Source organism: Malania oleifera, chromosome 6 (assembly GCF_029873635.1).
Source record: "Malania oleifera isolate guangnan ecotype guangnan chromosome 6, ASM2987363v1, whole genome shotgun sequence".
Taxonomy (NCBI): domain Eukaryota; kingdom Viridiplantae; phylum Streptophyta; class Magnoliopsida; order Santalales; family Ximeniaceae; genus Malania; species Malania oleifera.
Genome location: NC_080422.1, coordinates 58083848 through 58108907, shown reverse-complemented (window position 1 = coordinate 58108907; position 25060 = coordinate 58083848). Strand labels below are relative to the sequence as shown.

The window sequence follows — 25060 nt, the reverse complement described above, 5'->3', positions numbered from 1 at the left end:
AGCTTCAAGATTTCGACCTAGTCGCCCCTCAAGGTCTTCCTGGTCAAGCACTTGGTCGAGATTCTCAGTATCTTTGGCTTAGTAAGCTTCAGTATCTTGACTTGGTTGCCCTTGAGGGTCATTTGGTGGAGGACTTGGTTGAACCTTGCAGCATTCTTCTTTCAGTTTGAACCTTGGAGACTGTAGCTTGTGACTTGGTCACCCCCTATGGTAGTTGGTCGCACCACATGGTCGAACCATGTCTTCTTTCCTTAGATGAGTTGAGGCTCTAAGGGCTTGGTTGAGCATCTGATTTTGGTTTTGTGCATTCCAATTACTCCATTGACTTATCGTACTGCTTAACTCCTTAGTTTTAACCTATTTTTCTTGAAATATGGACAAACCTTGCATAACTCTGAGTTATGATAACAAAGGATAAATACAAGATAAATGAAGAAAAAACAAAGGTAAATGGGGACCTAAAATAGTGCATTTTAGTGATTCATCAGTTGAGCATCTGATTTGAGCTTTGTGCAACCCAATTACTCCATTGGCTTCTCATATTGCTTAACTCCTCGGTTTTAACCCGATTTTCCTAAAACATGAACAAACCTTGCATAACTCTGAACTATGATAAGAAATGGTAAATACATGATATATATAAGGATAAAACAAAGGTAAATGTGGGCCTAAAATAGTACATTTTAGGCCGACATTTACCTTTGTTTTATCCTTATAGTACATTTTAGGGACACATCATTGTGTGAGAAAAATAAAGAGAAAGACAGTGAAGAACAATGAGAGCGGAGAGAAGAAAAAAATGAAGAGAGAGGAAAGAAAGGTTTTTATATATTTTTTTAAAAATATATAGTATAAAATATTGATGGGTCATATGTCATCGTGCGAACGGTGATATGTAGCATGCCCAAGACTGCACATTTCAGAAGCGACGTGACGTGATCTTGACCTTCCAATATGCGTTTTCTCTGGACAGACGGATCACTACCATGTCAATGATCCATCTCAAACTCCCAAGACCTACTAAATTCTGCTATGTGGCAGGTGACATCATGCTGACGTCACCCTGTCACAGTAAATTTAATGTGTGTGTGTGTGTGTATATATATATATATATATATATATATATATATATTCTATTTTGGTATGTGTGTGTCCCAATGATTAAACAAAGGGTAAAAAGGTGTTTTGAATCTCACCTGTATTAGTTTTGAGGGGGGAATTATCTAATAAGATTCCCTTCTTTTTGAGGTTTTATTTGACATTCGTAAATCGTACCTTATAAATATTTTTCGTTTGAAAATTTTAATATTTATTTATTTATTTATTAATGAGTTAATTAAAGACCATTAGCTTTAATTTAGGGATAATTCATAGTTAATTAGGTATTGTTCGTAGAACGGGTGTGTAAGGGATGCTAGTACTTTTTCCTCGCATAACTGAACTCTTGATTCTAATTTTGGTAAATGCAAACCGAGACTACTGGTTCCTTGACTTGGGTTTAATTTAGAAATCAATCGACGAGTAGTAATTAGGTGAACTAACCACATTTAGGTAAATAACAGGTTAGTAACGATTCCGTCGAACTAATATTATTATTACTTCTCGTCATTTAGAATTTTTCTCTGGGACGTTGCGACAACCTATCTTAAATTCTCAAATCCCTTAGTCTTTTATCACCAATTGTGCTATTCACATTTGGCAGGCCAATCAACGAGTGATTGCAAATGCTTCCTTTTCAAAATATAAAATTAACCAAAATTACTTTGCACAAAGGTGTACAAAATGGCAAATTACTTTGCATAAAGGGAGATGATGGCCAACCAATGAAAAATTCAAAAGTCAGTTTAATAAGTTTTAGGAATATGAGTAGATAACTAGAAATAGTGAAGTCAAGTATTTAATTTGAGTTGATAATTGAGTAATCGTGTTTTGAGGTTAAATTGAAGCTTAGTTTCTTTGTGATTTGAGTTTGTTTTGCACTTTGAATTTAATATAAGTTGTTAACTTTTAGTCAGAATTTCTTGTTCAATTTTTTTTTTATGATCCCGCAACCCATCTATATTTATACTGTGCAAGATTTGAATTATTTGACCTTACATAATTTTTCCTGCACTAAATCTATTGGATCGAGCCAGACAAATATCACCATAAATTTTATTGAATTATTCATGCCTAAAAAGCAATAGAAATTTCTAAATTTGTTTGGCTAAAACCTTGAAACCCTATCATTTTCTCCCTTCTCCAATCTTATAAATTAAATAAATAGACAAATAACGTAAGAACTTTTCCAAGTAATATATATTTCTCCATTACTAAAAAAAAAAATTATATTGCATCAGTCACCAACATCCAAAGCCAAACGCAAAACACACGAACTTAATCTGCACTATTTAATACGGGCGCTCGCCCATGTAATTACCGGGCGGGTCGTAGTTACACGTCATAAACACATCTCCATCGTCGCACACCAACCGGGCACATCCGAGTCGACGCGTGTCCTTCCACACGATCTGCGTGTAGTGACCACACACCTTTCCCTCCTCGCACGTGTTGTTCGCGTACGTGTAGAACTTCTCCTCCTCCACCCACGCGCCCACGGCGTCGTTGGGAGTCCACGCGGAGCCGCTTCCCCGGTAAATGTTCTCCCCCAGCTTAAACTCGTATTCCGGGAACGAATGCTCCGCTCTGCAGTCGCCTTTGCGCTGCCCCGCCCACCACCGCGCGTACGTCTCCAGCCGGGAGTCCCACAGTAGCGGCAGCTCCCACTTCGCCGCCCTCGCCACGTTATGGGCAAACAAGAACTGAAGGGACTCTCCAACGCACCCCCAGCACAGCTGCTTCGACACTTGGTATATGCTCTCGTTGTCGGGCTTTTTCGGGCCGGGTTTGGGTACCGGGCACGGGTTAGAAGAGACCAGAAAATCAATATTCCCGTTCATAATGATAGTAAGGAAAAGAAGAAAATGGAGCTTCATTTCTTCTGGATCGCGGAGGGAAGAAGCCAAAGATGGGAAGCTGGTACCTTTAGGGCGGTTTGTGGCACAGACGAATGAGGGTTTTATATGGAAATTTGAAGGGCATGCGTAGGATTGCTGGTACTGCGTGGGCCTGGAGAAAGCTATGATACATAGTAATGCGTCCTTTCTTGGTTTTGTGTTTTCTTGTTTGGATCGTGGGAAAGATATATGCCGCAACGGGGTGAAAAATTGAAGGGTATAATGTAATGGGCGGAACCTCCTCCTGCTGCAGTCCAGTTGATTCAAGTTTCCCGAGGTTCCAAGCTTGAACCTCTATAATGTGGGTTTGTATGATAGTGGGGATGTCATATCATTTCATATAAATATATTATGAATAATGGTTCACAAGGGTCAAGGTTTAGCGTATGATTGAACCCGGGAGGTCTCGTGAATGTGGATAGCGGTGGGGGTGTGTTTCGCCCGTGAGCTCTTCCTTGTTTGTTTTGGGGACAGAAGGGTCCACCGGCGGCCATTCTACAGAAAATGCTTGTGTGGAGTGTGGTGACTGGTGGAGTTAAACCACAAAAGAGCAGCCACCAGGACTTGAGTTGCTTGACTAGGAAGTTATTAGATCTCCTCTGAAACCCCTTTCGAAAGCGACAAACATGGGAACCAACCGGCCCCAAAGGGTCTGCTCTTGCCACTGTTCTGTGGTGATGAGTTTTAGTTATTTTTCAGATGCGGAATAAAAGGTTAGTGACAAAAATAACTGTCCTAAATTCTACTCTACATTCACAAAAGAGTCATTAATTCTTTTTGTAAGTATAATAACTCAGTCCAGTAATTTTTATTTTATTCAAAATATGAATGTTGCTTAGTTAATGAATGAATAATTATATTTAGGATAAAAGATACTTACAATATCACTTTTTTTTTTCTTTTTTTTTTTTTTTTTGTAAAAGGACATACCTTTCCGAGGTTTCAAAAATTTTAACGACCTTTCCTAAGGTTTAAAAAACTCTACTTCTCATGGAGTTTGCTGATGTGTTTAATTTTTATACAAGTTTTGTAATACTTTTATTTTTATACTAATTTGTGTTTAATTTTCTTATTTGTTAGAGTCTTGATTTATTTTTGTTTATTTTTTATTTATGAATAAATAAATTAAAGGAGACATGAGAATTAAGGAGGAAACTTCCTTTTCAAATTCAAATTCCCTTCATTAAGCGTTCTTTTCAAATTTAAATTCTTGAATTTCATGAATCGCCTTTCAGTATTTGAAGCATAACTTTTGTTAGAGAACTCCAAAAAGAGTAATATGAGTATCTACGAAAGGCTCAGAAAAAACTGTACAACTTTCTTGTAGAAGATTTTCTAAGATAGGAAGATCTAGAGAGATAAAATAGCACATCAAGACGGCAGCAGAAAAGGAGTTGATTTTGGAGAATCTTGTTTTGGGGGGAGATAAGAGTAGGGACGACCAGAGCCTTGAAGAGGAGGATTTTTTCACCATTAAAGAGGAATCTGAAGTTTGGAAAAAAAAAAAAAGAAGAAGATGAAGACGGATGCCGAATTGGAGTTGTTGATGATTGAGATTCTTGATCTACACACAGTTTTCTTCTTAATTCTTTCATATTCTCTTTGTACAATTTTCATTATGAATTATAGAATTATTATGATTTGTTTTGATTCTATTATAAGTAATTTTCTATTGCCAAGGCTACGATGTAGCCTTTCCATGACAATTCTGAATCTTATTTCTATGTGATCATAATTTTATCATTTTTTTTTTTAGTATACATCATTGAGTTTAATGTTTTCAATTATCTGGTCAATAGCTGAGTGATTTGTTGTGCATATTAATTCGAGAGATGATGCATGTAGTTTAGTTTCGTATGATGCATGTCATGAATTGAACGAAAGACAAGAATGTGTCAACGTGATTTGTGCGGCTTTTATGTAAAATATTATTAATTTTAATGTACTCAAATGCTTTTAAATTCGCATAGACATATCTTGGGCTATCGTATGTTGGGAAATTCTAATTCTACTCAAGAGAGGGTCTTAAATAAGTTAGAATATTTTGCCGTCAAATAGGATAATAATTGATTGATTACATGATTAGGATTTGGGATTGGATTGGTTAGGTGAGTCACATGCCTTAGTGTTTTATTTTTTGTTGAAATCTTATTCTTTTTAAGTATTTGGTGAATTCTTTCATTTGTTGATTTAATTTTATTTGTTTTTTGTTGGCCTTACGAGGCTTAAAATATTATTTTGATGATAACAAATAAGATGAATTTGACATATTTGGTTAAGTGATGACACATTTCAGGACTCAACTATGAAAATGTAAGGTCAAGTATTCACAAGGATCCATTGAAAGCTTATACTTCAAAGAATGATGATCATATGAAGCTTAAGGCATGAATTCAAAGATGATTTATTAAAACTTGAAGATTATGAGAGCATGCATATTAAAGTGAACTTGTTAAAAGCCTAAAGTACATTGAAAGCTTGAAGAAAATATGGACTCAAAACAAGGACATACATGAAGACTTCAAGAGTAGAAGGAATCTTAAGGAAGTTTTATGTAAGTACTTCAAATAATTTCAATATAGATGCATGAAGTTCTTAGGTTAATTACTTGGACCTAGATACCTTTTAAAATACTTGGAAAATATTTTTATAAGGTCAAACATTATTTCAAAAAGGTTGAAATTATTTTTGGAATGAAAAGCACCAAAAAGAGGATTTCCCAATTGCCGTCATTTTTTCTACATCCTCATTGATGTACATTTTTCTCTATCAAACACTCATTATTTTAAACAGTGTTCAACATAAAAGTTGTGGGATTTTCTCTTAACTTTATGTTAACACCAAGAATGAAAAATTTGGTGTTATGTAAGAAAAGTTATTACAAAAACACTTAAAGATGTTCAAAGCTGATAGCAAGACAGCAACCTGATTATGTTCTCTTAGAAGCCTGACTGTGCAATCTGAGAAGCTTGTTCATGTTCAAATAGGCGACTGACACCCTACTGCCTCTTTAAAAAAGCAAGGTAGTAGCCTGACCATTTTTGACAGGCAGCTGACTTTAGAAAAATTTGAAATTTTAATAGCCGGAAGAAGTTTCTAAAATTGGTTTCATGGGCTCCAAACTTTGTGAAAACTTAGGGGATACTTCAAGTAACTTGGGCAAGACAAAAATATGTTTTTTAATTCTATAAATACGTGATTAAACCCAAGGATCAAACACATCAAGAAATTATTCAGCAATTAAATACTCTCAAGTGCTCTCAATTCTCAAAGGTTATCTTGCTCACATCTTGCTATTCTCTCAATTGAGTTTTTGCTGATCTTCTCACACCGAAATTGAGCTTTAAAGTTTGAATCTTTCAATCATTCAAAGATTATACCGATGATAGATTTATATTGAACTTCAATTTCATTTCATATTATTATTTACTTTAAAGTATATTATAGTACTGAATTTTTATACTAATTAGCTCTATTTGAGAGCACTCTTTGTACACATCTATTTGTTGTATCTCTTGTAGATTGTGACGATTCCAAGATTGTTGGATCGTTGGCTAAGCGTGAGGAATCGCTTAGAGAGGTGCTGCTTTAGCCTAATTAAAGGAATGACCGAGTGGGGGAATATCACTTGGAGAGGCGGGCTCTAGCCTGTTGAAAGAGTGTGTAGCGGTGTTGTTTCGCTTGACAAAGGAATTGATTTAGTGGAATCCTTTGGTGGTTTTCCAAATACGAAGACGTAGGTTGGGGATAAGCCGAACCTCATAAAAATCGTGGTCTCACTCTCTCTTTCCCTTGCTTTTATTTTCAGCACATATATTAACTATGTGGATGTTTTAAATTCCTAAATCATATGTACTACGTAAATTTGGAAATTAAGTAAACTTAAAGTTTAATTTTGATTTAGGATTACAGAAACCGAAAGGGAGTACGTTAGTTGACTAATACTTTGCGGAAACCTCAAATGGAATACGTTGATTGATTAACACCAAAAGATAAATTAACTAAGAGTTTATTTGAATTCTGAATTTTGGAAAGAGTGTGGATTTTTTTTTAAATATCAAATTGAGAAACAAATTTTATAAATACAGGGCTTGATTCAAAATCTCATTCACTACAGGGCTGTAAACAAACTAAACATCTTGATTGAATATTTTGTGGATTTGATTTATTGTTTTTAAAGTTTGTTGTGGTTGACTGATTGTTTAATTGTGTTGTGGATTGTATAAAAAGAACTAAATTCTTGTGTGATTGTTAAATCAAACAAAGAAGTCAAAAATAAATTAAAAAGATTTAAAAAAAAATTTAAAACCCAATTCACCCCCCTCTTGGGACTACACCTTAGTTTTCATTTTTTTTTTTTTTTTCAGATTCAAAATCCACCACTTTTCTTGATTTTCAAAAAATTTAAAATTAGAACAATTTCAATAGTTAATAGGCAAATAGTCCTCGTGGGTTCGACATCATTCTTTATCACTATATTACTTGTTACAATTTCGTGCAGTATTGAATTTTCACAACAAGTTTTTGGCACTGTTGCCGGGGACTATTTATTTTCTATTACTTTTGATACCAACTAATTCTAGGTTAATTTGATTTTTATTTTTCTTAGTCTTAATTTTTAATTTTAATTTTTTTTATCTTTTTATTTTCAAGCTTCCCAAGTTGTGCATGAGATGTACTCAAAGCTTGGATTAAGAACCTTTTGACCCTGAAATTGAACGCACTCTTCATCGTTTGAACAAGGAGAAGAAGAAGGATGCACAACCGAGAACAAAGCAATGGAAGATTAACTTGGAAAATAGGACTTTGGGAGATTATGCTATTCCCTTGGTCACTGGAGCTACTTCTAGCATTAGATGGCCTGCCATTCAAGCCAATAACTTTGATATAAAGCCAACTATTCTTCAAATGGTGACCTCAATGGTGCAATTCAGTGGCATGTCACCTGATGATCCAAATGCTCACATAGTCAATTTTCTAGAGTTATGTGATACTTTTAAAAATAACAAAGTTTCTCATGATGGTATTAGATTGAGACTCTTTCCATCACTACAAAAAATAAGGTTATTAGTGAAGGATCAAAAACATCACTAATACTTATAAATTTGTTACTAATAGTATTAGGGATGAATTTATAAGTATTAGTGGAAGTTTAAAATTAGTTGCTATATCTACCGTTACTACTAATTATTAGTGACGAATTTTGAAACCGTCACTAATAATGTAGTATTAGTGATGGATTATAACCATCACTAAAACCCCAATACCGTCACTATAAATTCTATATTGGTTCGGCACAAAATCGTCACTAATAGTAGGGTATTAGTGACAAATTTCAAAATCGTCACTAATAGTGTAGTATTAGTAAAGGATCAAAATCGTCACTAATACTCTACTATTAGTGATGAATCCTGAAACCATCACTAATAGTGGAGTATTAGTGGAGGGTCAAAACCATCACTAATACTTATTAGCCTTTAGTGAAGGATCATAATTCGTCACTAATAGTGTAGTATTAGTGATGGTTTTAAATTCGTCACTAATAGTACAGTATTAGTGAAAGATCAAAACTATCACTAATACTTATTAGCCTTTAGTGAAGGATTATAATTCGTCACTAATAGTGTAGTATTAGTGACAATTTTAAATTCATCACTAATAGTTGGGCTTTAGTGAAGAATCAAAATTGTCACTAATACTTGGTCTTTAGTGAAGGATTAATATTCGTCATTAATAGTATAGTATTAGTGACGATTTTGATACTTCATTAATATCTATAGAAATCGTCACTAATAATTTCTACAACATGCCATATGTAAATACAACATTTCTCAAACCTGCAAGTCACAAAAGCATGCAATTTTGAAGCTTTTTGCATCATACAGATGCTCAATGTGCTCAAGACAACTTTATGACTCAAAAATAAAGACAATGATATGCATGAAAGTCCATAGGATTATGTTTTCCAAAATTATAGAAGTTTTGAAAAATTTTGGCAGCATTTCCCCTGTAAATACGACATTTTCCATATATATATGTTCCAAACCTGGTGTTTACACTAAAAAGTTTAGAACAATCCAACTAGTAATGACTGCATCTTATAAGTGATACAAAAAAAAGAAAAGAAGTAAGTTTTGAAACACTATGATCTATTTAAATTTATACACACACACACACACACACACACACATACATACATACATACATAAAGATCTTTATTTTGACTAGATTTTATGCATGCTTTTAATCTTTGTTTGCCTAATTGGGTTTTAGGTTGGGAGTTTAATGTTGTTAGACCTTCAGTTAAGGAGTTAGGAGGCTCCTGTATTACTTGTAGGCTATAGTGTTTGGAAGATTTATTTGGGAGGAGGTTAAGAAAGCATTGGAATTTAACAAAATTTTGACAGCATGCCGTCTATAAATAGAACATTTCCCAAACCTGCAAGTCACAAAAGTTCTTCCTATGTTTAGCTAAGCCAGCAGCAGTAGTACACAACCTAGGGTGTGTCTATGTATATATGAAATTGCAAAAAAGATAAATCAAGTCCTAACAGCACAAGCAATACAGTTCTAGTATCTCCCAACAATTCACAATTCAGCATATGAATATAATTAAACAAGTACACACGTGGACATTTTTAGAATGTATATTACCTGATGGCAGGAAAGAGAGATGCTTCATTAAAAGATACTGATTTTAATTTATTTTCTTTTAGTTTTATTTCAAATTAGTTATTTCAGGCAGGTATGTATCTTTATTTTTAGGGAATCACTTACCTACTATATGCATCATAAACCCATAGAATTGGCTTTCAGTTGTAGAAAGAATTTAAGTTTATTATTTTAGAATAAGGGTTGCTCACCCTGAGTGCGTGCATGCGCTGCATCAATACATGTGTACATGTTTTAGTGCATGTATGTATCTGTAGGTAGATCTATTAAAAATGACCAAATGTGAATTGGGGGGCAATCTGTTTATTTAAAAAATGTAGGTGTCTAAGTTCTCCACACCTGCCTAGGTGGGCATAATTATAAGTTTGTCATGTATAAACTTTACCAGCTAACAATATTTAAGCATATTTCTTACATGATCAGTTTTCCCAAGTATACCTATTCATGAATCTCTATATCAAACTCACGTGTATTGGACTTAAAAATATGAGGTATAGATGCTGAATTTTCCCCAATAATATTTTCGTCCTACTAGCACATGAAATAGATATTTTAAAAATGGCATCAACAAGACACATTTTTTTTTTTTTTTTTTTTTTTCTAAAAAAAAATTGTGATACAATTTAAATTGGTTGTCGCTCATAGAGAAGATTGAACACCTATATTGTTGAATTAATCAAGAGCTTTGATTATCTCTCAGTTTTCTGATTCAAGGATTAAACAAACCCGCACTGCTAAATATAAAAGGCTCTAAGAACTAAATTACATCAATAGAAAAGAAAACAGATCATTATTGATGATATGCATAGTCCGGCAAAATCAGCCCCATGGAAGAGTTGTTTCTTATTAGGTTTCGAGGTTTTGGTAGAAGGAAAGATGCTAGAATTGTATAGTGTTGTGCACTAATTGCCATGGTTTGGTGCATTTGGTTAATAAGGAATTCAAGAGTACTTCAAGGTAAAACCCATCAAGGGTGTTTGCTTTGGGAAGGTGTAGTCCCAAGAGGGGGGTGAATTGGGTTTTAAAATTTCTTTTAATTCTCTTAAAGAATCCTTAACCTCTTTTAAGTCTTTTTAATGAATTCTTGTTTTCTTGTGGCTTTATCAAATACGCAATAAATATTTTAATACAAAATTCAATCGACAATTACAACACAAATGACCAAAACAAGGTTCAATCAAACAACCAATTGATTTGCCAAGTATAAGTTAACTGCAACACTATTTAGATAGATGAAAGCTTGCAAGATTCGAAACTCTTTGAAATATAAACACATTCCAATCAATATCAAACTTTAAACCATTCAACCACAATTTAATCAATAAATTAGTTTCAACTTTCAGGTTTTGTTGTCAGCCCTAGGTATATAAATTTGAATCAAGCCCTGTATATATGAAATGGTTTCTTCAATGCAATCCACAACTTAAATCGCAAACAACTCAGAATTTAAATAACCTCTTGGTTAATTTTTCTTTGGGTGTTAACCAACCAACGTACTTCCTTTTTAGGTTTTTGCAAAAGTTTGATCAACCAACGTACTCCCTTTCGGTTTCCGCAATCCCAAATCAAAATTGAACCTTGAGTTTATTTAACTTCTAAATTACGTAGTTTGTATAATTACCAATTAAATCATCCACGCAATTTAAATTTTTTGAAAATAAAGGGTAAGGGAAAAAGAGAATGAGACCAGGACTTTTACGAGGTTCGGCTTATACCCAGCCTACATCTCGCCTTTGGCAAACCACCAAAGGATTACTAAATTCAGTTCCTTTGTCGGGCAGAACAATACCGTTTACACACTTCTTTAGTAGGCTAGAGCCTGCCTCTCCAAACGATGTACCCTTGTTCGGTCACTCCTTCAATTAAGCTAAAGCCCGCCTCTCTAAACAATATCCCCTTGCTTAGCCTATGATCCAAACAATCCTTGGAATCATCAATCTACAAGGTACAAATCAAATATTTGTGTACAAAGAATTGCTCACACAAAGAGCTGATTAGTACAAAAATTCAGCACTATAATATACTTCAAAGTAAATAACAATATAGAAATTAACTTGAAGATCAAGGGAGTATCACCGGTTAATTCTTTTAATGATTGAAAGATTTAGAATTTGTAGCATAATATTGGTGAATAGAATCAGTAAGAACTCAGTAAGCTTCGTGCAATTTGAGAGCAAGAGAGATCCCTGAGAATTTGAGAGTAATTGAGAGAGATGCTGAATTTAATTCTTGGTTCAATTGATTCAATGATATTTAAGGCCTATTTATATACTTTAAAAGGTATGTAACTTGATCCCCAAGTGACTTGGAGTATTCCCCAAGTTTTCACAAAGTTTGAGCCCCAAGCAACCTCATTTAAAAAATTTGACCATTATGAAAATTTCAAGACAGCCGTGTGACAGTTGACTGTCCATTTTTGGCAGTCAGCTGTCTAGTTAAATTAAAGGGACAGCAAGGTGGCAGTCGCTTGTCTAAACATGGACAGGCATCTCAAAATGCACATACAGTCGTCTGTGAAGTACTTAACAGCCATCGGTCATGTTGTTAGCTTCAAGCACCCTTCAGTCTTTTTATAACTTTGTTTATAACTCCACATTTGATATTCTTCTTCTTAAATGAAAGTTAAGAGAAAATCTTAAAACTTTCATGTTTAACACATTTTAAAATAAAGATTTTTTTTGTGGGGAAAAATGTACATCAATGCGGATGTAGAAAAATTGACAACAATTGAGAAATCCTCTTTTTGGTACTTTTCATTCCAAAAATGATTCTAACCTTTTAAAAACAATTTTTGACCTTATAAAAATATTTTTCAAGTATGTTAAAAGGTATCTAGGTCCAATAATTTAACCTAAGAGCTTCATGCATCCATATTGAAATTCTTTGAAGTACTTATATGAAATTTCCTAGACTCTTTCGAATTTTCAAATTTTGAATTCCTTAAGACTTTTATACTTGTTTCATCTTTCTTTGAGCTTTCATCAAGTTCTCTTTAATCCTCATGCTCTCATGATCTTCAAGCTTTATCTTTAAATCCATTTTTTAATCCATGCTTTAAGCTTCATATTGATCATCCTTCTTTGAAATATAAGTTTCCATGAATTCTTTAACCTTGCATTTATCATTGAGTCTTGAAAATACATCACTTAAACAAAGCATGTTAAGATCTACTTGTTTGTTAGCATCAAAACAGGATATTAAGCCTTGTAAGGCCAACAATCTCCTCTTTTTTGATGATGACAAACAAGAAACAAAAATTGGAGTGAGCCTTAAAAAGACTCCCCCTTTCAATAAGCATCATCTTAATAATATTTGCAAGATTAATATCAATTTCAAAAACTCTTTTACAATCATACTCATTACTTCATTCAAGTTCAAGTTTATGAAAAAATATCAAATACTTCTCCTCCTTTTGATAAATATTATGTTCATGCTCAATTTTTGCAATACCATGCTCAATTTTTGCTTAAAACTTCTCTCATTTTTGACATCAGTCAAAAAGAGAAAAAAATGATTAAGTTAAAATAAAATCACATTTTGAGCATATCATCAAACATGCATATCAAACATATGTGCACACTCAATTTATTATTTTTCAATATATCATGTATAGTGTGTTTTAATAGTTATGTATATGAGTTGTTACATCTTTACTAACAACTTTTTCCTTTGACATTTTTCAAGATACCAATTGTTGGTTTTATGATACCAATTTAAAATTTAATTCATGATATCAATTTAAAGTTTTATTAATTCATGATACCAATTGATTAATAGGGAAACAAACATAATATAAGCAATAAGTCATAACACTCCCTCTGAATTCAATACATTCAGTTTTATTACCAATTATGCTTTTATCATCCCATGTTTCAAAACATTGATTTACATCGTGTATCAAATATCAATTATCATGCCAATATCATTAATTTCATACCATATTTATAGATATAATCATACTTGTCATGTTAAAAAACAAATTTAACTTTTAGATTGTGATACCAAGTGAGCTTTTAAATTTTGATATCAATTAAATTATTCATGGATACCAAAGTACTTTATAGATACCAAAGTCATTATCACATCATGCATAGCTCATGGATACCAATATAACTATTATATCTTTCATAACTCATGGATATCAATTTAAAGAGCAGGAAGTTTATTCATGTGATGCATGGTCAAGAATTAATCTCATATCAGAATTCATGCTTATGCTCAATAATCTCATGCTCAAATTTTCAATATAGTGAGCCAAAAATTATCAATATAAGTCAAGTCAAGTCAAGTCATATTCATGTAGCATATATCATATCATATAGGCATGTAAGCATGTAGCATATAGGCTTTCATTCTCAAACATCCTTTTCTTAATCAAGGTACTTATGTAATAAGCTCAACTTGATATTTTATTAATATTTTCTTAAGTTAAGCCTTATAAAAATCATCGTATGATTTTGCCAATAATGTCATTTTGAATTTGTTATAATAAGCTTTTAAACTCATCTTTAAGTTTTTCTATTTCAATTAGTTCATTTGTTGATCATGAATTAAGTTACTTAATCCATGGACTTTTTTGTTTATGAACTAGTCTTTCATCTTGGTACCCATACTTTCTTGGGTCCAGTTGGTTTAATAAAGGACGTTTCCTTAATTCTCCATACTTGTTTAGTTTTCACACCCTTTCTCTTAAATGGACATTCAAACTTTATATGCCCCTTTTTCTTACATTGATAGCATATTGTGTTAGTGTAGGCATTAGAGGGTGTGCTAGAATAATTTTTAGATGTTTTCAAAAAATAACCCATGTAAAGATTTAATTTTATTTTATTTTCAATTCCATTAAAACTAATGCCTTCTTTATTTAGAGACATTCTTTGTGAGCTTATTATTTTGTCAAAGTTTGTCTTTCCTTTTGTGAAGTTATAAATGATCTTTTCTTTATTTTCAACTTGATTTTTGAGATCATTTATTTCAATGTCTTTCTTGTTATCTACCTTCTTTTGTGATTTCTCTAATTCTAGAAATAATTTTCTTCTTTTATTCTTTAATTCAGAAATATATATATCTTTCTCATATACCATAGAGGATAGGGATCGAATGTCTTCTATCATTTTTTCATTCTTGCATTCTAATTCTTTAATTTTCAAGTTTTTTCTTTTTCAGCAAGACTTTTGTATTCTAACTCCTTTGTCATAGCTTCATTCTTACTTTCTATTTTCTTGATTCTTAAATCATTTTCTCTTTCAGCAGTTCTAAGGGATTCTAACTCTTTCATTATACCTTCATTCTTGTTTTTCAATGATGTGTTTTGTTTGGTTACTTTGATTAGCATTTTATGTACTTTGAATAAGTCATTTTGAAATTCTTCATAAGATGACATACACTCATCATTGGATTCATCACTACAAGAATTATTTGAAGATTTAGATGAGGAGCTTTCCTCATCGTCCCAAGCCATAAAGCAAGTATAAGCAACCTCTTGGTCACTTGATTCATATTCCGAACTATTTATACTTATGTTGTCCCAAGTAGTGGCTTTCAGGGCCTTTTTGTTTTTCTTCTTAGACTCTTTCTTTAGTAATGGACATTCTAGTTTTATATGTCCAACTTTGTTGCAATTATAACATGTAGGAGTTTTATTTTTAGATTTCTTTTTTCCGATTTCTTCTTCTTTTGATTCGGAGTCTTGGATTCTTCTTTTAAATTTGTTTCTCCTTCTAAGGATTTTTGCTAGTTTTTTAGATGTGAAGGCGAGTTCATCTTCATCCATTTCTTCTTCACTACTAGATTTTTCTTTTGAGGTTTTAAAGGCTATTGATTCTTGGGCTTTGGTTTTTCCACTCTTTTTACTTATTGTCATTTCGTATGTGAGGAGAGAACTTATAAGTTCATCTAAGGAAGTGGTTTTCAGATTTCTTCCTTCCGTTATGGCAGTGGCTTTTGGTTCCCATATAGTTGGCAGCCTATTAAGAATTTTTCTTATCATCTCATAAGTAGTGTAGGTTTTTCCTAGTGCATTTAAAGAATTTATTATGTGAGTGAATCTAGTGAACATATTAGTTATGGATTCATCCGGGTTCATCTTAAAAGCTTCATATTCACTTGTAAGCATATTGATCCTATTATCCCTAACATCTATAGTTCCTTCATATGTTACTTCTAATTTGTCTCATATCTCCTTAACTGATTTGCGGGTTATTACTCTATTAAATTCATTAGCATCTAAAGCATAATATAAGGCATTCATGGTACTTGAATTAACTTGAAACATCTTATGGTCTAAGTATATCATATCATTTTTCTCTTTGGGAACTTGTTTTCCATCAACTAGTTTAAAAGGAATTTGGTCACCTTCCATTACAACCTCCCAAACTTTCCAATTCATAGTTTAAAGATAGATTTGCATTCTCTTTTTCCAAAAAAGTATAGTTTAAACCACAAAAGATGGGTGGCCGAGTTGAGGATTGACCCTCTCCAAAGGGAGCTACGCCTAAGTGAGCCATTAGGATCTTTTTATAGCTACTAATTAAGAATTTCTATAACCTCGCTCTGATACCAATTAAAAAGCAAGGTGTAGTCCCAAGAGGGGGGGTGAATTAGGTTTTAAACTTTCTTTTAATTCTCTTCAAGAATCCTTAACATCTTTTAAGTTTTTTTTAATGAATTCTTGTTTTCTTGTTGTTTATCAAATACACAATAAATATTTAAAAACAAAATTCAATACACAATTACAACACAAATGACCAAAACAAGGTTCAATCAAACAACAATTGATTTGGCAAGTATAAGTTAACTGCAACATTATTTAGATTGATGAAAGCTTGCAAGATTCGAAACTTTTTGAAATATAAACACATTCCAATCAATATCAAACTTTAAACCATTCAACCACAATTTAATCAATAAATTAGTTTCAACTTTCAGGTTTTGTTGTTAGCCCTGGGTATATAAATTTGAATCAAGCCCTAAATATATGAAATGGTTTCTTCAATGCAATCCACAACTTAAATCCCAAACAACTCAGAATTTAAATAACCTCTTGGTTAATTTTTCTTTGGGTGTTAACCAACCAATGTACTTCTTTTTTAGGTTTTCGCAAAAGTTTGATCAACCAACGTACTCTCTTTCAGTTTCCGCAATCCCAAATCAAAATTGACCCTTGAGTTTATTTAACTTCTAAATTACGTTGTTTGTATGATTACCAATTAAATCATCCACGCAATTTAAATTTGCTGAAAATAAAGAGTAAGGGAAAAAAAGAATGAGATCGGGACTTTTACGAGGTTCGGCTTATACCCAGCCTACATCTCGCCTTTGGCAAACCACCAAAGGATTACTAAATTCAATTCCTTTGCCGGGCAGAACAATACTGTTTACACACTTCTTTAGTAGGCTAGAGCCCGCCTCTCCAAACGATGTACCCTCGTTCGATCACTCCTTCAATTAGGTTAGAGCCTGCCTCTCTAAATAATATCCCCTTACTTAACCAATGATCCAAACAATCCTTTGAATCTTCAATCTACAAGATACAAATCAATATTTGTGTACAAAGAATTGCTCACACAAAGAGCTTATTAGTACAACAATTCAGTACTATAATATACTTCAAAGTAAATAACAATATGAAAATTAGCTTGAAGCACAAGGGAGTATATCACTGGTTAATTCTTTCAATGATTGAAAGATTTAGAATTTGCAGCACAAGATTGGTGAATAGAATCAGCAAGAACTCAGTATGCTTCGTGCAAGTTGGGAGCAAGAGAGAGCCTAGAGAATTTGAGAGCAATTGAGAGAGATGCCGAATTTAATTCTTGGTTCCATTGATTCAATGATATTTGAGGCCTATTTATGGATTTTAAAAGGTATGTAACTTGATCCCCAAGTTACTTGGAGTATTTCCCAAGTTTTCACAAAGTTTGAGCCCCAAGCAACCTCATTTAAAAAATTTGACCGTTATGAAAATTTCAAAACAGCCACGTGACAGTTGACTGTCCATTTTTGGCAATTGGCTGTCTAGTTAAATTAAAGGGATAGCAAGGTGGTAGTCACCTGTCTAAACACAAACAGGCATCTCAAAATGTACAGACAGTCGTCTGTCATGCTGTCAACTTCAAGCACCTTTTAGTATTTTTGTCATAACGTTTTCTATTTAACTCCAAATTTGACATTCTTAGTGTCAAATGAAAGTTAAGATAAAATCCTAAAGCTTTCATGTTTAACACATTTTAAAATAAAGATTGTTTTATGGATAAAAATGTACATCAATGCGGATGTAAAAAAATTGACAATAATTGAGAAATCCTCGTTTTGGTGCTTTTCATTCCAAAAATGATTCTAACCTTTTTGAAACAATTTTTGACCTTATAAAAATATTTGCCAAGTATGTTAAAAGATATCTAGGTCCAATAAATTAACCTAAGAGCTTCATGCATCCATATTGAAATTCTTTGAAGTACTTACATGAAATTTCCTAAACTCTTTCGAATTTTCAATTTTTGAATTCCTTGATGCTTTTATACTTGTTTCATCTTTCTTTGAGTTTTCATCAAGTTCTATTTAGTCCTCATGCTCTCATGATCTTCAAGCTTTATCTTTAAATCCATGCTTTAAGCTTCATATTGATCATCCTTCTTTGAAATATAAGCTTTTATGAATTCTTTAACCTTGCATTCATCATTGAGTTCTGAAAATACATCACTTAAACAAAGCATGTTAAGTTCTACTTGTTTGTTAGCATCAAAATAGGATATTAAGCCTTGTAAGGCCAACAGTGGTTTCTGTGCCTCTCTTTTGGCATCAAATGCTTAGTGCTTTTCTTGAGTTCCATTTTTTTTCTCATGTTCAGAGTGACTGATGAACTTTTTTATACTAATTTTTTGTGACTTGCAATTTTTATAAAATATTTTTTTATTTTCTTTCCTATGTGGATTTCTGCTTCTCTGCTTTGTATATTCCTTCTCCCTTTAAAATAAAATTTCATTTTCTTATCCCAAAGGGAGTAGAGGCAATCCAATGTTCCTCACTGTCATTATTATTAGAATAGAGGAAAAAATATTCTTCATTTTGTTTTCCAATGCAACCGCAGGCTGAAACTGAGATATATTATGCTTTGAAATGTTAGAATTCTTAGTTGTTTTGAGTTATTTTGAATCTTAGATAGTATAGAAGAAAATACAAGAATTCACAACAAGGTTATACAATTTCAATGCTTTTAGCTCAAAGAACAAATTATTAAGTACTAATTTTGTTCTCTATTCTAAACAAGAAAGAGAAACTAGACTGAAGGGTCTGCGTAATGGTAGCAGTCCATAGTGGCAGTCTATAGTGGCTACTATGGCTGCGATTTTTTTACTCCCCACTTTAGTAAGTGTGTGTGTGTGGGATGGCCAAGTATTAGTTTTTTCCCCCTAAAATATTATTGATTTATATGTATAGTTTGTAGTGACTAGATTTATGTATGCTCTTGATCTTTGTTTCCCTAATTGGGCCTTAAGTTAGGAGTTTAATGTTGTTAGATCTTCAGTTAAGGAGTTGGGAGGCTCCTGTATTACTTGTAGGCTATACTGTTTGGAAGATTTATTTGGGAGGAGTTTAAGAAAGTGTTGGAATTTAACAAATTTTTGGTAGCATGTCGCCTATAAATAGAACATTTTCCAAACATGCAAGTCACAAAAGTTCTTCCTAGGTTTAGCTAAGCCAGCGGCAGTAGTACACAACCTAGGGTCTGTCTACGCATATATGAAATTACAGAAAAGATAAATCAAGTCCTAACAAGACAAGCAATACAGTTTCAGTATCTCCCAACAATTCACCATTTAGCATATGAATAGAATTAAACAAGCAATAGAACTACCATCATGCTATTCAAACTATGTTTTACATACCTTCTAATAAGAGGAGCCACCTACATCATTTAGTTGAGATTGGCACATCATTTCTTCGAATTGCGTTTGTTTGTTCAGAATTGCTGCGAGCGTGGCTTCAACGTTGGACGCATTGTCTTTCAAACTCTTGTTCTCCACTGTGATGTTAGATATCATGTCTTTCAATTGCTGGTTCTCCATTTACATCGTATGCATCTGCTAAACCATCTCCTCCACTCGGGACTCGGCGTCTCGACGCATTTGTTCCATCTTAGCACGAGACGCCGCACCCATAGAAGATGATGCTATTGGGGTGATGTATCCACTTCCAAGACCTTTCACCTAGCCCCCCGCTCGTTCCCCTAGCACTTGAGTGGTTATTTGGTAATCCGTCATGTGCTGACTCCCCTCTAGAACAGGTGCATCCCTCAGCTCGACCATCTGAGCCTATTTTCAGTCATGAAAATGATAAAAAGGAAGAAATAAGAATAAAAATTTGATGTTTTAAATCAAATTATAAACTTAATGTTTTCTTTGACTTACATGTTTGCCCTACGCACCATCGCACCACTCCCCCGATCGCCTTTGGTATATTCGCTGATAAAGATCCGAAAGCAGCTCCTCTGCCCTAGTCTTTGGATCACGCTACATTATCATATAAAACATCATTAATATTAGTTCAGGTAATATTCAGATAGTTTTATATATAGCAATTAACCTTCGATGATTTATGAATAACCTCGACCCACTGCAATGCGTCGTACGGAGTTTGCTGCGGTGCGCAACATTTTTTTCACATATAGCTTACAAAAAATCTGTAATGACTTTTTATTAGCCACATCAATGTGAAAAAGTAGTCATTATAATACAAACATATCACCTGATAGTGTGGGTAGCGAAAATGGAGACACACCACTTGTAAAGACCCGAAGAATTATAGAAATTAAATAATAAAGGAAAAGAGAGAAAAAAGATTTTTCCAAGGGGGCTTAGCAAGGACTCATCGATGAGCACAAAATATTCATCGATGAGTGGCCTCTTGGGAACGTCGATGAGGACACGTGTCTCATCGAAGAAAAGAAACCGAGAGCAGGATTGAGGGCATGCGGGCTCGTCGACAAACCCATAGTCTTCGTCGACGAACTTATTTCTTGGACTCGTCGACGAGGAGACGTGGCTCGTCGATGACGCCATGTGGACATCACTTTATAAATATGCTCAAATTACATTTCTAACAAGAAAACCTGCATGCAAAACTATCTCTCTCTCTCTCTAAAAATCGTCTCTCTTACTTCTCTCTAGGATTTCAGCTTCGATTCTCGCTGGTTCGACAATCGGAAGCCGCCACGTTACTCCTAGGAAGATTCTTTATAATACTTCCAGATTAGAATTTTGATTTGGAGTATTTAGGCACCATCTCAAAATTTGGTTATTTTAAGTTTTATAAGTTATTGGGTATTTCTGGACTGAGGGGAATGTGATGGAAGGTGTTATACGGGTATATGTTGATTTGTTGGAAAATGTGAATTTCAAGGTGTTGAGCTGGGAACACACATGAGTAGGTTTGTTTAGATTTGTGGGCTTCTCAGTAAGTCAGGTAAAGGGATAAACTAAGTTAGCATTTTTCATGAAATTATTTATGAATATACAACATTTTTTTTCAGAAATTATATATGTGTAGTATAGGGTTTGAAAATACTGCCGTTGAACAGAAAAATAGATTTAATACATTTTATCAGAAAATATGATTTTAGATCAGATTTTATGTTTAGAATATTATTCAAATTTGTATGGCATGAGTATAGATTTCCATAAAGATTATGTTATACCAGAATAATATGATTTTTCTAGAATAAGCATGTTACGATAGTTTTCAGAAAAACCATGAAAGCAGTACAAAAACTATGGTTTAAAATATTATGTTAAACAGTGCAAAAAATTCATGTTCAATAAGTTATCATATGGTTGGCGTAGATGCCGCGATTTATATGCTATGACATGGCCGGCGTAGATGTTGTGATTTATATGTTATGATATGGCCGGTGTAGATGCCGTGATTTATGATCGATGTAGATGTTGTAATTATGTATGATATGTTAAAATTCATGAAAATATGATCATGCCATATATTACGTAGAAATACGAAACAATTACGTATCAAAAATATAAATTGTACTATATGGTATCCGAACCAAGATGGCTTAGTTTAGTATTTTATAGCACAGTATCGTAGCTATACATATAAGTTCAAGTTTATGTTAGTGCTGCCACACATCTCAAATAGTGTGTGGGAAATGGTAGTTGATGTGGCTTTAGTGTAGTGCAGATGTTCCCATGGTAGTCTGGAATAGGTGGGACAAGTCCATCGTACTTACAGACTTATGTTGACTCAGCGTGGTCGGTTAGCCATTGCTAGGTCCTGCCTTCGGGCTGCACAACCCTATCATGTGGGGGATAAGACATGACACTAGTTAGCTATCCATCCTGGATATTAGTATTGTACGGTTATAGAGGATGTTTTACATGATTATATAAATTAGTACGATATTTATTATGAAATTTATGATGATATGATGAATCATGTTTTGCTCAGAGTTTATATAGCCAGTTTTTATCAGATATGCATATATGTATAGTTCATGTTTAAGCACGATAATACTTATGTTGCCACGCACTGATATTAGTTTATCTCCCTTACTGAGAAGTGTCTCACTTCAGCATTACAACATTTCAGGAAATCCAGATAGAAGGGCGAATAGAGCTCTGTAGCAGTAGAGGTTGAATGAACTATCTTATCAGAAGGGTAAGTAGTTGAGTTAGGGTCAGAATGGTTTTTTGGTTATGACCCTAGGGTACTTTTTGGTCCTTTGTGGATGATTGTACATATATGACGGGTTCAGTAGAATTCTGGTATTGTGCTCGTTGTTGTATAACATGTATTAATTTATATTTTTCGCTACTTAAGTATTAGAGATATATGACAGGTATATCCCCGGTACCCATGGGTATGGGTTGATCATGACTAAACCAGTTTAGCAGGATATCAGAGTTATTATGTATGTTGTTATGTAGAAAAATATATATATATGGTAAAATAGGAAAGTCGTTACAATTTGGTATCAGAGCCTAGGTTGCTAGGTTCTGTAGACTTTAGAGTGTAGTAGAAACAATACCAGAATATAGGAAAAAGGATTCGAGGTTTTGTTCTGCAGTGTGGAGGCAAGACTTCCATGGTGGTTTCTGTGTCTTTCCTGGGGTGACAATTTCAGGAAAGTCATAGTAAACTATTGCTAGGTTATGTTTCTATAGGGTAGGACTGAATCTTGATTTAAGATAAGGATGTTAAGATAGTGATTAGATACATAAATTTTTAAAATAGGGTCCCTAAGCCATGTTTATTGTCTTTTGAGGATGGACCCTGGGGGTGGTAGTGCTCATACGAGCAGTAGTGAAGGTGTAGGGCCCTCGTGTATAGGCGGGGTTGATTCAGATGCGGTATTACGCAGTGTAGCTCAGTAGGTCATGGATGAGATTGCATGAAGCTCTAGGGAACAAGGAGGTTCGTCTGTACGTCACAGATGTACAATAGAAAAATTCACCAAGATGAATCCTTTGGAATTTTCAGGAGAAGCTGATCCTGCCATCGCTGAAAATTGGATGTAGGAAATTGAGAAAGTATTGGCGGTGCTGCAGTGCACGAAGGAGCAAAGGGTCTTATTTTCCACCTATAAGCTGTCAAGAGAGATCGAGAGATGGTGGACTGTGGTAAAACTATTGGAGGAATAGAGGGCAGTAGCTATAGTTATGACTTGGTGCCGATTTAGAGAGTTGTTCTTCGATAGATACTTTCCGGCCACTACCAGAGAGGCCAAAGTAGAGGAATTCCTGAATTTGAAAAGGGATAGCAAATAGTCTAGCAGTACGCAGCGAGATTCATAGAGTTATCCCGCTTTACCTTGTATATCATTCTCGATGAGGCAAAGAAGGTGAGACAGTTTGAAAGAGGCTTGAGGCATGAAATGTATAAATAGGCAGTGGTAATGAAAGTGCAAGACTTTGTTGAGTTGGTAGACAGAGCAACTATGGCAGAGGCCAGTGAGCGGATGGGTGTAGAGGAGCAAGGGCAAAAGAAGAGGTCCACACCTTCAGGTTTTCAATAGGGATCTAGTTATGGCCCGTGGAGGAGAGGTAATTATGGCAGGGGCTAAAGGCAGGAGACGAGGGGCCATGATACTCAGGGTATGCAGATCTACCCAGTCTATCAAACGTGTGGAAAGAAACATCTGGGAGAGTGCCGAGCGGGTAGAGGCGTATGCTATCTTTGTGGTGGACCAGGACATTTAGCACGAGATTGCCTTACACCACCTGGTACCGCTCCTGCTCCACACTTTATCGGGGAGGTTATCAAGCACCCCGTGGAGGCTAGCAAAGGAATGTAGCCCCAGTGAGGGTTTAGGCATTGACGCTAAGAGACGCTGAGACTGTAGGCAATGTCATGAAAGGTACCCTTACTACTTTATCATGTCAAGTTATTATTTTATTTAATTCGGGTGCCACCCACTCTTTTGTGTCTGCTGGATATGTTAAACTATCTGGTGTTGAGACACATATATTAAATGTTGAATTGTCAGTAGCTACACCGATAGGGTTAGTGGTGAGGTGTCGTAGGGTGCTCAAAGGCTATCCATTAGATATTAAGGAAAAAGTGTTACCAGCTAACCTAATTGTGTTAGACATGCACGGATTCGATGTAATACTGGGTATGTATTGGTTGGTAGCTAACTAAGCTATTATCGATTGTCATCTGAAAGAGGTGATATTCAAACCACTAGAAAAGAAAGAATTTAGATTTATGGAGTCACGGGTGCATTCCTTGTCTCTATTAGTGTCAGCCATACAGGCAAGAAGACTACTCCTAGACAGATGTTAGGGATTTATAGCCTATGTTAAGGAGGTGACAGAAAATGAATTGAAGCTTGTTAGTACACTAGTGGTAAAGGAGTTTCCAAACGTTTTTCCAGAGGAACTACCCAGGTTGCCTCCCGATCACGAGGTAGATTTTTCTAGTGACTTACTTCTAGGGATGACACCAATCTTTAAAGCTCCTTATCAAATAGCTCCAGAAAAATTGGGAGAATTAAAAGATCAGCTGCAGGATTTATTGAATAAAGGGTTTATCAGACTTAGTGTATCACCTAGTTTTATTTGTGAAAAAGAAAGATGGGAGTATGAGGATGTGCATAGATTATAGGGAGATAAACAAAGTAACGGTTAAGAACATGTATCCTCTATCCCGTATAGATGATTTATTTGATCAGCTTCACAGTACATGAGTTTATTCAAAGATTGATCTATGCTCTGGGTGCCATCAGGTAAAATTTAGGGCAGAGGACATCTCTAAGACAGTTGCGTTTTTGGAGCATGTTATATCAGGAGATGGAATCTCAGTAGATCCCAGCAAAATAGAGGCAGTTGTGAATTGGGCCAGGTCGAGGAATGTTGTGGAAATCAGGAGTTTCTTGGGAT

At 34.3% G+C, this 25060-nt stretch overlaps 1 protein-coding gene across 1 annotated transcript; it reads right to left on the bottom strand.

Moving 5' to 3' along the window:
- Window positions 1–2283: 2283 nt before the first annotated feature.
- LOC131157303 (pathogenesis-related protein PR-1-like) lies at window positions 2284–4510 on the bottom strand. Its single transcript, XM_058111357.1, has one exon. It carries the CDS (start codon window positions 2973–2975, stop codon window positions 2391–2393), a length of 585 nt encoding a protein of 194 aa, XP_057967340.1. The 5' UTR covers window positions 2976–4510; the 3' UTR covers window positions 2284–2390.
- Window positions 4511–25060: the final 20550 nt, after the last annotated feature.